The 14,982-nt window shown below is 40.9% G+C and overlaps 2 protein-coding genes across 6 annotated transcripts in view; both read left to right on the top strand.

The window, feature by feature from the left end:
* The window catches only part of LEMD3 (LEM domain containing 3), a 78,875-nt gene extending 72,728 nt beyond the window's left edge, over nucleotides 1–6,147 (top strand). The window contains exons 11-13 of the mRNA XM_074942101.1: nucleotides 3,299–3,404; nucleotides 3,483–3,561; nucleotides 3,813–6,147. Coding sequence (XP_074798202.1) covers nucleotides 3,299–3,404; nucleotides 3,483–3,561; nucleotides 3,813–3,976 — 349 coding nt within the window. The 3' untranslated portion in view covers nucleotides 3,977–6,147. The remainder of the gene's footprint in view (nucleotides 1–3,298; nucleotides 3,405–3,482; nucleotides 3,562–3,812) is intronic.
* Nucleotides 6,148–7,953: 1,806 nt separating this feature from the next.
* The window catches only part of MSRB3 (methionine sulfoxide reductase B3), a 143,855-nt gene continuing 136,826 nt past the window's right edge, over nucleotides 7,954–14,982 (top strand). For 2 of the 5 annotated variants that reach the window (XM_074942107.1, XM_074942102.1), the window contains exon 1: nucleotides 8,242–8,516. In XM_074942107.1, coding sequence (XP_074798208.1) covers nucleotides 8,450–8,516 — 67 coding nt within the window. In that variant the 5' untranslated portion in view covers nucleotides 8,242–8,449. Of the gene's footprint in view, nucleotides 8,051–8,241; nucleotides 8,517–8,559; nucleotides 8,645–14,982 lie in introns of those variants that run through there. The other 3 variants (XM_074942104.1, XM_074942106.1, XM_074942103.1) reach the window with 3 other exon arrangements.

Genomic DNA, 14,982 nt, shown 5'->3' with positions numbered 1-14,982 from the left:
CATGATCCTGGACACTTCCTCTTCAGTTGCAGATGATTGTCTCATTAGGAACTTCTGAGAAGAATGGTTGCAGCTTTGGACATAAAAGCTGAGCTTGTACAAGAAAACACCACGAGCTTTTGGACGTGCTCTTCTGCCCCTGTGAGGATAGCCCCTCCCTATTAACAAGGCTCTTCTAGAGCCAGTAAAGACCTTATGGCATATGCCAGCCTCCTTAGCTCCTACAGCTAGGCACACGGACAAACATTCAAGTGTTTTTATTCCCATGCCACCCTGAACTCTTTCGTAGTGACAGTTACCAATGAGAGATCACGTCGGGGAGACTTAAATCAACTCCCAAAGAAAAAGAGCCCAAAAGACTTGACTTAAATGGGAGAAATTTTTTATTCTGCCTCCTCTCTGAAGATGTATATAGTAAATTAGCAGGCACTGTTAGCTAAACTTGACTGTAAATTGAGACGCAATGTCCACGTTTTCTGAGAAACTACCAGAGGATGCAAAGGAAGAATTTAAGGCTTTCTTTGCAGAAGATTGCATGGTGACTAAGATGTCATTCCAGTCTGCACTTCATGTGGCTGATGCTGCTTGTAGAGTGAGTGCCTCTGCAGTAACTCTCAGGAGAACTTCCTGGTTACAGAACTCAGGAATAGCTATGAACTGTCAACAAATGATATAAGAGATTCTATTTGGCAGTTTTGTCTTTGTTTTCAGATATAAACTGATGAGACCTTACATTCTTTTAAAGACTCTCAAAGCAACAGTTTTTGCTTTATTAGTGTTTGATACTCCAGCCCCCAAGAGGTGCCTGTACAGACTGCTAACTGTAGCACAACACAAGCATCTCATTCTCAGTTGGCTGTCGGGAGGCATGCCATTTGATTCCTCCTTTGAGGATAACTCTGCAGTTGCCAGCAACAGCCAGTCCTCCTTCCTCCCACCCCAACCGCAGGTTGAAAACAGATGATCACATTTCCTCAGTGTTTGTGAATCTATAACGACAGACAAATGGATCCTAAGCACTGAGAGACTGGGGTATTCTCTCTAGTTTCTGTCCACCTCCTTCTCCACCTAACTATTCCATCCTTTCTCAGGGACCCATCTCACAAGTCAGTGCTCGTTCAAAAAGTTCAGACGCTTCATCCTAGGAGTCATAGGAGAAGTTCTCTTTCAGCATTGGGGAAAGGGGTATTATTTACAATACTTTGATTCCCAAGTCTGTGGAGGGGGGTTGTCTGAGACCCATTCTAGTTCTTTGAAATCTCAACAAGTCCATCAAGTATGTAAGAGTTCCCTTGGCCTCCCTAACATCCATTATTTTTTCCCAAGATTGCAATGCTATTTGCTGCCCTTAATCTCAAGGAAGTTTGCTTCCATGTGGCAATCTTGCCAAGTCACAGGAAACTTCTAAGTTCTGTTGTAGCTCAACAACATTAGCAGAATACGTTATTCCCCTTTGGTCTGTCATTGGTGCCACAAGTATTCAGCTGGAGTATGGCTGTGTCATACCTAAGGAGGAAAGGAATTCATGTCTTCCCTTACCTGTATGATTGGTTACTTCAAAGCAGATCTGAACATCATGTTCTTCATGACATCCATTTCATCCTTCGTTTCTTTGACAGTCTGAGACTTACACTGAACAAGGGAATATCCGCGTTAGTTCCAACGTAGAAAATTAAGTTCATTGGGACCCTACTTGAGTCAATGAAGTTGACTGAATACTCTCCTAAGGGAGAAACGCAGACTGTTGTCCAGCTGTGTAAGTCTCTCGTGTCATGCCCCACCACCACAGTCTGAGCTTGCCACACGGCCTCATGTACTTACGTCACCCAACATGTTATGTGACCAAACATGTTCTCTCGGGGGGGGGCTACAGCAAAACTATCGATGAAACAGAAATCCCTTTGACAAGTGGGTCCATGTACTTCCTATGTTCCTAGTGTCTTTAGAACAGTGAGTGGATCAGAACAGCATATGTAGGGATGTGTCATATTCTCATCCCCTTTCATCCAAGACATTCATTACAATGCATAATGCATCCCTGATAGGATGGGGGTGCTCAACTAGAAGGTTTGTGAACCCAATAATTATGGACAGACAATGAAGGGTCAATTCATAATCAACATCCTCAAACAATTTTCAAGGCTTGCTGCACTTCCCCCCCTTACATCAAGGGCTTGTTGGTCTAGATACTATCTACTCAGCTTTGTCAAAACCAGTGAAACAGACTTTTGCATGAAAAGGAACACATTGTTCCCAGAACCTGTTGGCCAGTCATCTCAGCAGGAAACTTTCCAAAAATCATGAGTGGTCTCTGAAGAACAGTGTGCTCAGAACTCTTTCAGGTCTGGAATATTTCATTCGTTGACCTCTGTGCAATAAAAAACAAAATGCCATCATTCTGTTTGCAAGTGGGTGACAGTCCAGGCTCATTTACTGACACTTCTCTCCTACAGTGGAGGCAGAGTTTCCTGTACACATTCTTCGTTTCAGCCCCCTGCATTCTGTTCATACCACAGGTGATCTTCAAGTTGACAGAAGACCATGCCAGATAATGCTTAAAGCTCCAGCATGGTTGAGACAGTGCTGGTTCTCGGACCTTCACAGCCTCTTGATTCAACCTCCATCAGCTCTCTGCCTCTTCAGACCTGTTGTCCCAGAAGCACAGGCAGATGTTGCATGCAGACATGAACAGCCTGCACCTTATGGTGTAAAGGTTAATTCAGGTGGAGGAAGACTGCTCAATGGCAATTCAGGAGGTATTGCTTAATAGCAGAAAGTAATCCACTACACCTGCTTATTTAGACAAGTGGAAGCAGCTTTCAATCTGGTCCACACTCCAGGGCATACTTCTATCAGAAACTAGGATTCAAGACATTTTGGAGTACCCGTTACACCTCAGATCTTTGGGCCTTTCCCTAAGCTCCCTGAGAGTTTACTTAGTAGCAATCTTGGCAGTTCTCCCTCCAGTTCAGGAAACATCCATTTTTAAAAAAATCTGATCGTTTTCTAGATTTTTAAAAGGGATTGTTTTACTCTTTCCCCCGGTAAAGGATACATTGCCATGTTGGGACCTTAACATTTTATTAGCTACTTTAATTGGCCATCCAAGGTGCACATTCCAAGGATTAATGTTACTACATATTAATATCATATTAACATACTTTGCATGTTCCTTTAAACACTGCTTTGTTTTTTAAAAAAAAAAAAAAATTAACCAGAATCAGACTTCTTAATAGAAATGGAAAAAAGTGTTCATGCAGACTCTTTCATTATATCTTCTCTTAATTGTTTTACTTAGGGAAATTGGTGACCACTGGCATTTGGCAATTCAAGAAGCAATCTTGGAAAAATGCAGCGATAATGATGGAATTGTTCATATAGCTGTGGACAAAAATTCACGTGAGGTAAATGCATTTCCTGTATTCCCGTTTATATGTTTTGGCTTGTTGGTCTTACAGCTTAATTTTTTTTTCTCACCACAGGGTTGTGTATATGTCAAGTGTCTGTCTCCGGAATATGCTGGAAAGGCTTTTAAAGCATTACATGGCTCTTGGTTTGATGGTAAGAAGTTTGGGGGTTATAAATTGAGGAGAAATGCAGCTACTGTCATTTTTAGCTAGCACTGTAAGATGACTTCTAACTAAAATATTAAGCAATAGTAAAATACATTTTGACTTTTTTCTTAGGTATGAATTATCTGGCAATTTGTTGATTACATCAGTGCATTGAAATATTTATCTAACTTGCAGTATATTTATCTGTTAAACTAAATGTAATGGTCTAAACTAGTAATTGGTTGTATTTTACTGCAGGAAAGCTGGTAACGGTAAAATACCTGCGGCTGGATCGATATCATCATCGCTTTCCCCAGGCTCTTACTTGCAACACACCCTTGAAGCCATCAAACAAACACATGAACTCAATGTCACATCTTCGTCTACGGACAGGCACAACTAACTCTCAGGGAAGCTCCTGAGAAGACTTTCTACAATTACTAGGACTGTTACTTGCAGCAGGAAAATTCCTGTTTGGCTGCCGTCTTCCTTTTTTAGTGCTTTTTGTATGTAATATTTTCATTGATTAAATAAAAGTCTGAACGTTCCAGAAATCTTGTTTCCAAAGGGACTTAGCAATGAGGCAGTAATGCTAAGTGGACAAAAACAGTTGCTTCAGGAAGTTTTGGAGCTTGAGTAAACCAATGCATTTAATTTTTGCATGAAGAACACTGAATTTATTAAACATTTTCAGATGTGGTGGCTGTAATTTTTTTGCACCAAGAAGTGTTTTGATAACAATCCAAAAGCATGGAGAAAAGACAACTTCCTGTATTTCCATAGTTTCCTGTGAAATAATCTTGTGGATATTTTGTAACACACACCTACAGTTCCTGATGGCAAATAAGTAAAAAAGTTAATTTTTCAGTCTAATCTTAGGTTTCTGTTGCTCTGAAGGATTCATTTGCTCCAGCTGGGGTATGGGAAAATTAATTTGGCTTTAGTGGTTGCATATAAGTGTGAGGGAAACAGAAACTGAATGCAGATATACTGGTTTTTGTACATAAGTGTAAATGATGGTGGTGGCAAAAGTAGTCGTGTTCTGTGAGGATGTCTGCATTAAAGCAGTGAATAAGCTTCCTATTTTATTCATAACCTAATGTTTTTTATAGTGTTGGCTGTACCATCACATAAACGTCAAACAGCCGCACACCTTAAAATATTAGATACAAGTTAAATATCTTTTATAGTTTTTATATTGAAATATCTGACTATGATTTTGTGTGAAAGGTCTGATACCAATTGTAGTGGATTCAAATTTATGTGAGCAATAAAGAAGCAATTGGCAGATACTGAAAAAATATTTTGTGAAAAGCTGTATTTATTACAAATACCAGGACTGTGACAAAGTACTATTGGGATTAAGTAACTTTCCTAATATATTTATAACTTTAAATAAGTTTTAATTAACCAGTTACATGTAAAATTAACAAAGGTGCATATTTTTTGCAACAAAATTTTGGTTCATGAGAGCTAGAAATATAAATGTACAAGTGAGTTACTTTATTTCAATGTTAAATTTATGTATTAACATTTATTCACTCTTAGTAACTACAGAATTGTTGCTGAGAAGTTTCATTGCATATCTAAGACTATTGGCTGCACTGATCCCTTGTTTACACCACATAATTTTGTCTGTAATTATCCAGCTAAATATTGCATAGGTGGTGAGACTGGAAGTGTACCAGTTAAAATAAATTTAATAAAACTCACTTTAATTCTTTTGTAGATATGGTGGATTTGCAGCATGAACTTGCACAAATAATGCATGTTTTTCTTATGGTTCATTAAACATGATGCACACTATTCTGCAACAGAAAATCCTTTTGTGCCTTACCTTGTGCTTTTGAGGGCACCATGTTTATTATTGGAGGGTTTGTTATCTGAAAATTTTTTAATTCTCAGTTTTACGTCTCAGATGCTAATGAATTAGTATATATAATATATATAATCTGCCATGCAAATTTCTACTCATGAGGGACAAGTACATATTTTTGATGAGTGAGTAGATTTTATGTCAGGTCTGGTAGATTTTCGTGAGTTTTACTATATGTACATATACATATATGTATATGTATAATATACATGTATATGTATAATATATGTATATAAACTGATCTTGCTGTATTTGATGTGCATCATAGTGATTTGTTGACCTGATCTTAGTGACCCCATCTTGTGACCTGTTGCAAGAGTGAATGTAAAAATAGTTGTGGCATCTTAAAAGGTCACCTTTTGATGCAGATGCATCATTTTCTTGCTTCTAAAATATATTTCTTGTAAACACTGTACATTTTATTATTGTAATATGTACTATTATGCATCTTATTTTACCTAAAACTGTTAAGTTGACCAATATCCCTCCCTGCAAGACAGAGGGGAATGTGTATAATATCTGGACGTTTGAGAAAAATCAGATATTTGATGTAATTTGTCACCTGTCCTGTAAAAACAAACAAACAAACAAAAACAAAAAAACACACACACAAACAAAACTCTAATTAAAGGTTTATTAGGGGTTTTTATATGTGTCTCAACTTTTCGATCTTCAGAAGTCTCTTTGATTTGTATATTTGTCTGCATTTGGTGAATGGGTGAGAGAGAAGAGCTTCGTACTACAACTGTTTAAAGTTTTAACAAAAGCTCATGTTCTCAAGATACAAGTTTTAGGGTATGCTCTAGAGCTGATTTAATACATACTTTAACTCCACTGAAGACCAATCTTGAGCTCAGAGGTCACTGACATTGAGCATGGGAGTGTATTTTATTTTTGTAATATATTTTAAGGCCAGAAGGGAACTTTATGATTACCTCATCTGACCTGGATAACACAGATCCAAGAATCTCACCCACAAATGTCAGCAGCATCAAGCTCATAACTTTTGTTTTGAAATATAGCAAATTTTTAGACTCCATCATATCTCTAGGTAGATTTCCATGATTGATTACAGTCACTCTTAAACTGCACCTTTATTTCTACTGTGAATTGGTCTAGCTTCAGCTTCCAACCATTAGATCTCATTATACTTTTTCTGGTAGATATCTCTACTGTGACAAATATTTTTCCCATGCCATTTCTTGTGGACTGTGACCAAGTCACCTCTTAATCATTTATTTGATTAAAGTATTGTATGTTTTCCACAAACGTTAGACTGCAATAAATGCCTATTCCTGGAGACTAGAACGTTTCATAGGTGCCTGAAAGTCTAAAAGCTGTTACTGTACTAGGGAAATTGTAACCTGCATATTTTGAAATATCAAAAGGTGAGCCCACTAGTGCGATGAAGAAATTCCCTATAGATTTTGGGTTAAAATACAAGAGTGAGTATGAGCAGGGGAAGGTGACAAACAGCTCAATCAGAAAAGTCTTAAAAACAGTTCAAAGTTGGAAATATTTTTAATATTTCCTGGTTTCTTCTATGCTGCTATTTCTATTTTGGAAACATGGGCACAGATTTCTTTAGAAACATCTATCTTTTGTTAAATCCTCTGGTTTTCCAGAACAGTTTCTTTAGCTATGTTGTAATTCTGGTTTCTACATTTAGCCAGTTAGCATTACAAAAGGAGCAAATACATCTTGTCTTTATGGGCTGGAGAACAGTAAAGAAAAAAGTTAATTCTAGAAGCACATCTGCTGTCTGATCCTTGCTGCTAAATATTGTATACAGTATTTGACATATAAAAGACCATGATGAACCCTCTGCTCTTGTTTCTATGCTGGGTAATGACACCACTTTACTTTGTGATAAAATTCTTAAATAGCTACCATTTTTTCTGTGGCTGGGTATGGGGGTAGCTGTTAAAGCTAGCACACCTGGGCTACTAATCTTCAGATGTTCATAAAGCTGTACTCAAGGCTTTTAAGACACTTGGCACAATAGTGGTTAAACTAGTAAACTACATAACTAAATAATACCCACCTTCCCTCTCTTCTGCCCTCAGAGGTCTATGCTTTCTGAGACCAGTTGCTCCATTTAATGTAGGCTTAATCTTGCTACAGCAAAAAGAGAAATAAAGACCAAGTCACCCTTAATCGCTCTCTTGACCAAAAAGCCATTCTAGCGGAGTGGTAGTGGTCGCTTTCAGACTGGGAAGCCAACACCATAGTTTTTACAGCAAATACATTAACAAAGCTGATCACTCTACCACATCCTTTCCTGTTTATATTAAGCTTTTTCCAATATATAATCTGGATTTACTTTAATGCTAAAAGGGGAAATTAATAAATCGAGAGACGCTGACGATAGTCGTATCTCTATACTAGTAATTTGAACCCCGCCCTTGGGAGTGAAAATCACTTTCACTGGTGGGTATTTACCCTGCTATAGGAGTTGGCGGTTTTTCTTTTTCCTTGGTAATGGGTTGTGCGCGTTACAAAAACTACTGTTGAAATTAGCACTTTGCAGTCTCCCTGCAGCCCGCAAGGGAGCTGCCTTGGAGTTGGTGGTATTAACAGGGGGCGGCCTGCTCCATTTTCGCCGCACCATCCTTCCCCGGTGAGACGGGGCTGCGTGAGACCTTTCCGGGCTGCCGGCTGAAATCACGGCCGGGCTGTGCTAAAGCCCATGGAGTAATTCCCCACCCTTAGGCGGAGAGACGCTCCGCGCCTGAACCGAGCTGGCAAGGGCACCGTCCTTGGGGGGGGGGGTCTCCCCGCAAATAACACGCGCGTGCTGTTTGCTCCGCGGGGAGCCGCGGCAGCCCGGCCCTGCGGCTGGGTTGGCGCCCGGCGAGGCGGGGCAGGCCGGAGCTGGCCCTTGCACTCTCGGCGGCTCCATGCTCATATTTGGCATTAGAGGCCGGTGCCCAGGAATTTCCCGTCATGCCTCCCGGGGCGGCCGGGCCCGTCATTCTGCTCCCGGGGGTGGGCAGGGAGCTGCTGGCGGGGCCGCCCCATGCGCGCTCGGCCGCCCCTGCCGCTCCTCTCGCTCTGCCTGGCGGCCGCTGCGGTGGTAGCAGCAGGTAAGAGGCCCGCGGCCCTGCCCGAGCCCCCTCGCGGCGGGGAACCACCTGCCGGCCTCGCTTCCAGAGCCGGCCCGGCCCGGCCCGGCGGCGCTGAGGCGCCTGCTGCCCAGCGCGGTGCGCAGGAGGTGATGTCTCTGCGCGCGGGTGCGGGGAAGATCCCGAGGGGGCAGGAGACTGAGAGCGTGGGGGTGGTGCAGGGCTGGGGCTTGGCGGGGAGAGGGGCGGCAGGAGCAGCCCCGGGGGGTGATGATTGGGGGGGGGGGGGAATGCAAAAGCAACACCTGCAGTGCGGGAGGGGGGAAACGAATAGCCCCAAGTAGCTTGGACAAGCTGTTCATATTCAGCAGGAGGGGACCGGCCCCTGGGAGGCAGTGGGGGTTGGGGGGGGGGTAGAATGACAGGAGCAGCACCAGAAAGGTGGGACCCTTTGGAAGTTGGGGCTAGGCCCAGCCTGAGCTCACCACGGGGTGCAGGTCTCTGCAGGGTTTGTATCAGCCCCACATCCTTTCTTGGGGGAAAGAGGGAGATGGCCTTTGCTGCCTTTCTTTGTAGTACAGCAAACTAACTAAGTCTTCCAAAGGTAAACACACAAAATAGAGAAACTGAGAGTGGATCCAGTCACTCAGCCTTTGATAGGTAAGGCTCTGTTCCTGCTTACTGCAGAGCCCTTTGGAGCTGAGAGCCTAGCAACACGTTGGCGTCCTAGAATAATAGTGGGATGCTCTAGTCAACGTTTACCATATTTAGTGAATGTTAATAACAAGGCACAATAATTATAAAGGAATATTGTATTTTGGAATTAGTGCCTCTGTAAAATAAGTGTTAGACTTCAGATGGACGTACAATATTTTTTTAGAGACTGCTGAGCTGCCTATGCTCTTACTTTAGGAACAGCTTGAGCCTTATATTGCATATGTCATGGTTTGTCAGTTCCCTTAACTTTCCCCTTTTTTATAATCAAGATGGTTCTAAAAGTACACTGCTTCGAAAGATAACCAAGCAAAATATCTACAGAATACAGATGGTTTGTCTTAGTGATATGGGGCTCGGTTGATGGCTTGCAGTCCATAAATGGTAGCTTGGAATCCACCCACACTGTGGCCTAATGCCAGTTGCTTTGAATCCAGTGTTTAATGCTAAGAATCTTTCTTGTTTATATTTTTGTCCTTGCTGACTTGTTACCAGTGCTTATAGTCTCATTTTTTTATATTTTCTTCCTTCCTTCCTTTTGATTTCCCTGCTGCATGCCTTTGTAGTTTTGTCATGGTGCATGGGCTGCTTGTCTGGCAAGTCTTGTTAGTTGCATTGCCTTTTGAGGTTTGATTCAGGATATAAATTTCATGTGGCTTTTAATCCTAATCAGGCATTTGTTCCTAGTTTTTAAGATACAGTAATGGCCTGCGCTATTTTAGAGATTTCTCACTCTAGAAAAACAGTATTTAACAGACTACAAAAAGATATTTAATCTGTATAGGGAATTAAATATGGCGAACAACTAATCACATTGCTGAATAACCCAGGAAGGTAAGTGTCTGTCCTAGCAAAAATCTGGGTTACAGAAAAAGAAATATTAGATAAATTAAACAGAGAATCTCTGCTTTGGGATTGGAAAAAAATCTTTGTTATAGGTGGAGTCTTTATTCACTGTCATCCACACATTGTGATTTACAGAGAATAAAGTGTCCACTTAAGAGAGAGATCTCTGTGTAACATTCTGCAGTGACTTTCACAAAGTCATTTAAGTCAAAGGAGTCATACTATATATATCAATCTGGAATTTGGGTTCTTGGTTTACTTTCCTTTCTCAGTATTTCTTTGGTTCTTCAGAAGTCACTTCAGATGGATCCTTTAGGAAGAAAAGTGTAATCATATATTTCTCTGCACAAAGAGCAAGCCATCAGCTTTAAACATGTCACCTTTTGTCAACCATATTGGCTTAGGTTTTTGGCTTTGGCTAGAAAGGGCTTGTCTACACCCCCTGAAAAATCACCCCCCTGAGCGCAGCAAGTCTGAGCACTTTAAAGCACTAGTGTAGACAGGCTCCGAGCGCTGGGAGCTGTCCTGTAGAATAGATAAAACTCCAAGCAGATTCTACAGGATAAAACCCCATCTATGCTACAGGACTCTCTAGGTGACTGGGCAGTTAGTAGGTGTGTTATAGCAGAAACTCCAAGGAAGTGAAGCTTGATAAATTGAGGAGGGAACTGATTTTTATGGAGATTGTTTAAAACTTGGAAGAAAAGATCTCTCTGTTAAGGATTCAGTATCCCTCACAACTGTGACTGAGGACTGAGAAGACACAATATTGGAACTGTTATTAGGAGGAAAGCATCTTTCTCAATTACACGGTTTAAGGCCTGAAAATTGAAACCATATTAGCCAGAAACATGTTCAAAGACAGTTCTTATTAGCAAATTGCTAATAGTTTCCCTAGCTGTGCAGACTTAAGTCCTAGTATAGCAAAATTTTGTAATATGCTTAATGGCATGGTTCATCCTTGTTCACACTGGACAAGGGAAGTGGCCTTCTCAGTAAGTTCTGTGTTTAAACATGATTCAACTTGTGACTGTAGTATAGGCAAGACAGGCCTAAGAGCGGACTACTGTGCAGTTTCCCACCTGACTATCCCAAACGCCCAAACATGTGGATTAGTTATTTTGTATTATCAATAGTAGATAGTGATCTCTTTAAACCTTAAGTAGCAGTCTAGCAAAATATATACATGATGATGATAATGTAATTGCATTGTTAAGAAGCGCCACCCCATCCAAAGGATAAATGAGTAACTTTACACATTGAGTCTGGAAGTTTCTCCTGAAGGAATCTCTGATTCACTGTTCCTTCCAGGGAGAGTAAATGACTATAAGTTTCACCTGACAGAACACACCTCACTAGTACCAGAAAGTGACAATAAAACAGATGAAGACTGGCTGCTAAATAACATTAACTTCACTCGGACTGCACAATGAAAAGGAAATCTTCAATGCAAGACATCTAAAAACTTCATGAGGAAGCGATCTATGCCAGTTGTAGCCAAAAGAGAACATCCCAACAAATGTTCAGTTTTGGCTGAAAGGCTTTCCTATGCCCCTTTTCCTATGCATCTTGAAAATTCCATATTAGGCCAGTGTACAGGCAAGGATACAGCTGCTGCTGCTGCTGTGCCAGAATGAAACCCAGGGTAGTTCAGGCAGTCTAGGCCGTTTCACTTACAGCACTTTAAGCAATTGTGTAGGGGAAGAGTGAAATTGATTTATCTTGGGTTGGATTTACAGTGGTCTTTGTAGCTCCTGAGGGTGAAATTGGCTAGGCTTTCACCAGTTTCAACACTAGGGGAGTTGGCAGCCCCCTCCTGTGAGTATGGGGAATGGAGTAAGTGAGAAGAAGCACACTCTCTGAAGGGACCACAGTAGGAGGATGACCAAACAAAAATCCAGAAGGGATTTTAAGGAGAGGTGAAATGCATTAATCCCCCTGCCTCAAACCAACCAAAAGGGTAAGGTGCCCCAAAAATACCAAGATAAGAGAAACAACAACCCCTAAAGTAGGGAGGGAATATTGATTAAAAATCCCAGGATGAGAAAGGGACCCACAAGATTTCTAGAAGAGGAGAGAAATTAATTTAAAAAAAAATTGGGAAAGGAGAAAGAAGGTACAGAGAGAAAATACAAAAAATATTAATTTTAGAATGAAAATTCTGTATTTGAATCTTTTGGCTATTAGTGTTCTAGTTATAATCGTACCAGTAGCCAAAAGAGGCTCCGAAATAAAATTTAAGCGTGGGATGGTGTGACATACCAGGGTACAATCCAGACTAATGAGTAGCTGTGTCACCCCAGCCTGTAATCTGGGGTGCCCTTTACAATGCCTTGCTGCTGTAGCCTTCAGCCTGGACTGCTCACAAAACAGCCTTCAGCATGTAAATCACTCCCAGCGCGCTCTCTCTCTCTCTCTCTCTCTGTGTGGTGGTGGTGTTGTTGCAGCCAGCCACACTTTGGCTCTTAGCAGCCTTAAGATTTCCACAGGGTGACCCCAACAACTCCTAGTCCAGATTTCTCCCCAGAAATGTATATCCTGTACTTCCGAGCCCTGTCCTGGACAGCACAAATATATTGAGTACATTATTCCTTTAAGGGAATAATATGGTCACAACTTTTTACCCCAAATGGAGTTACCCAGACACTTCAACTTGAACACACTGGATTAGCTAAAAACAATGAAACAAATGTATTAACTACAAAGAGAGCTCTTAAGTGAGGAGAGTAATGAGGCATGAAAGTCAGAAATGATTACGAGAAAAATAAAGATCAAACACTTCCTGAAGACTAACATAAAAACTATATTAAATTCAAAGCAAAGTTTTATTCTCACCACCTGCTCTTGGCAGTCTTACTGATCAAACTCTTTAGGTCAGGACTCCTCCCTCAGAATCCTATGGCTGCTTCAGGTGCAGTGAATGCAATGGGGGAGGAGGTGAAAGGGGGTGCTTTGGGCTGCATGTCCCTCCTTTTTATAGTTTCAGTCCCCCTCTTGAAAAATATTTTAGCTGAGACCTATGGGACAAAGAATTTATGTGGAAGGATATTCCCTGCTGTTTTTTTTCACCTGTTTGTTTTCCCTCCCTGCTTGATGACTCTGTTTACTGCTTAAATGCAAATTAAGGCAAGCATATATCCCTTCCTTTGTTTAGGGCAGACCTCATTTCTGCCTGGGAAGGGCTGTGGGGTTTGGAACATGTGGTAATAACATCATGCAGGGGAATCTTCAAACTTCATATTATGCGTTGCCACAAACTTTACTGGGACAATACTGACTAGCCAATTATGAGCTTTCAAGTGATATCTTACAAGGCACACTTTGTACAAAGATTATTACAGTAGTGTGGAGGGTGTGAATACAGGGAAGTATTCTATCACAGATGGATTGTGGGATCCCTCTGTGGTGACAGAAATTAAATTAGAGACCTATCCAGTTTCTCTGATGATAGCACCATGATTAACAGGTGCAGCATCTCCCTTCTTCTGCCAGGGTTCCCTGGACAAAAAAAAAATTCTCTATTTCAGGCCTTCTACCACCAGTCAGTTTTAACCCCTCACCAGAAGGCATTGAAAGCCACTTGATAGAAGTGGTAGCATTTCATACACTCTCCCAGTAAGGAGCACACATGGTGCCAGTTAATCATTTTGGCTGTGTAACTGCTTTAATCTCTCATCAGGTTGCATTCTGGTGTATATACAGTATGTATAACTAAAATTTTAAATACAAGTCAAGAAATTCACAGTTCTGAGGAAGTGATTCCCCTTCTTTCAACTGTCAGTAGTGAGACAGATTTCAGCACTGTTAGTGTGAATGTGTGCAATATAAACAAGTATGTTTGCTGTGGGAACCATAATTTTAAATTTAGCTAATTCTTGTGGGATTAAAATCTTAACCTTAATATGTATTCAGAAAAAGATAATGAAACAGTAGTAACAGTAGCAAGATATTCTTTATTGCAATAGTACTTCTAAAAAAAATTTGAGAAAAATGTAATGCCCTGCACGCTCTTTGTGCGTCAGCATGCACACCTGCTTTTACCGACTGAAGCACAAAGAAGTTAAGTGATTTTCCTGTGATCACACAGTGAGTTAATACCTTAATCTGAAATAGAACACTAGACCCACCTGGCTTCTAGTCTTTTGCTGTATTTATCATTCCTGGTCATAAATTGTAAACCGCTTTGCCATTTGACTTGTGGAGTTGAGAGATGAATTGAATCAAACTATTTTAGCAGTTGTTGAATTGCTATGTGTATAGGATTGCAGTGGATACTCTGTAGTTTCCTCAAAATCTGTCTACTTAGTCCTTTTTAATTTTGAACACTTGTCTGAATAAATGCAGTATTTGTTTTTTTCATTGTTGTTCAGTTGTTACATAAAATATAGAATGATGCATTTTCATCCAAAACATGACAAGTTACAGTAATGTAGCAGTTCAGTGTAACATTTTTTCCAGTGCAACACTATTTGCAATATAATAGGTGGCAATCCCTTGCAGTTTGAGGATGATCATATTCCGTGAAATGATAACCAGTTATCGCTGGTGGATCTGCAGGTGGCTAATAAGACCTGTTGGGGATCTATAGATATTATCACAGTTGGGGGTAGATGTTTCCCGATGGAAGGGGCAGATCTGGATTATTGAGTTGGGCTGCAGCACATTCCTTCCTCCTTTTTCATTTCTCCATTTCCTATTGTCTTCATTGCATCTGTTGATGTTGCACTTCTTCATGTTGGCTTTTAGGGTGTCTTTGAAGTGCTTTTTTTGCTCTCCCCTCATCTGTTTGCCTTGGCTCAGGTGTGAGAATATGACTTCAGAAATCGATTGTCTGGCATTCGAAGAATGTGACCAGCCCAATAGAGTTGGTGGCGGGTGATCATAGCTTCAGTGCTAGAAGTTTTGTCTTGGTCCAGGACACTGATGT

This window comes from Natator depressus, chromosome 1 (genome assembly GCF_965152275.1).
Source record: "Natator depressus isolate rNatDep1 chromosome 1, rNatDep2.hap1, whole genome shotgun sequence".
Taxonomy (NCBI): domain Eukaryota; kingdom Metazoa; phylum Chordata; order Testudines; family Cheloniidae; genus Natator; species Natator depressus.
This window is presented reverse-complemented; position numbering and strand designations above follow the sequence as displayed.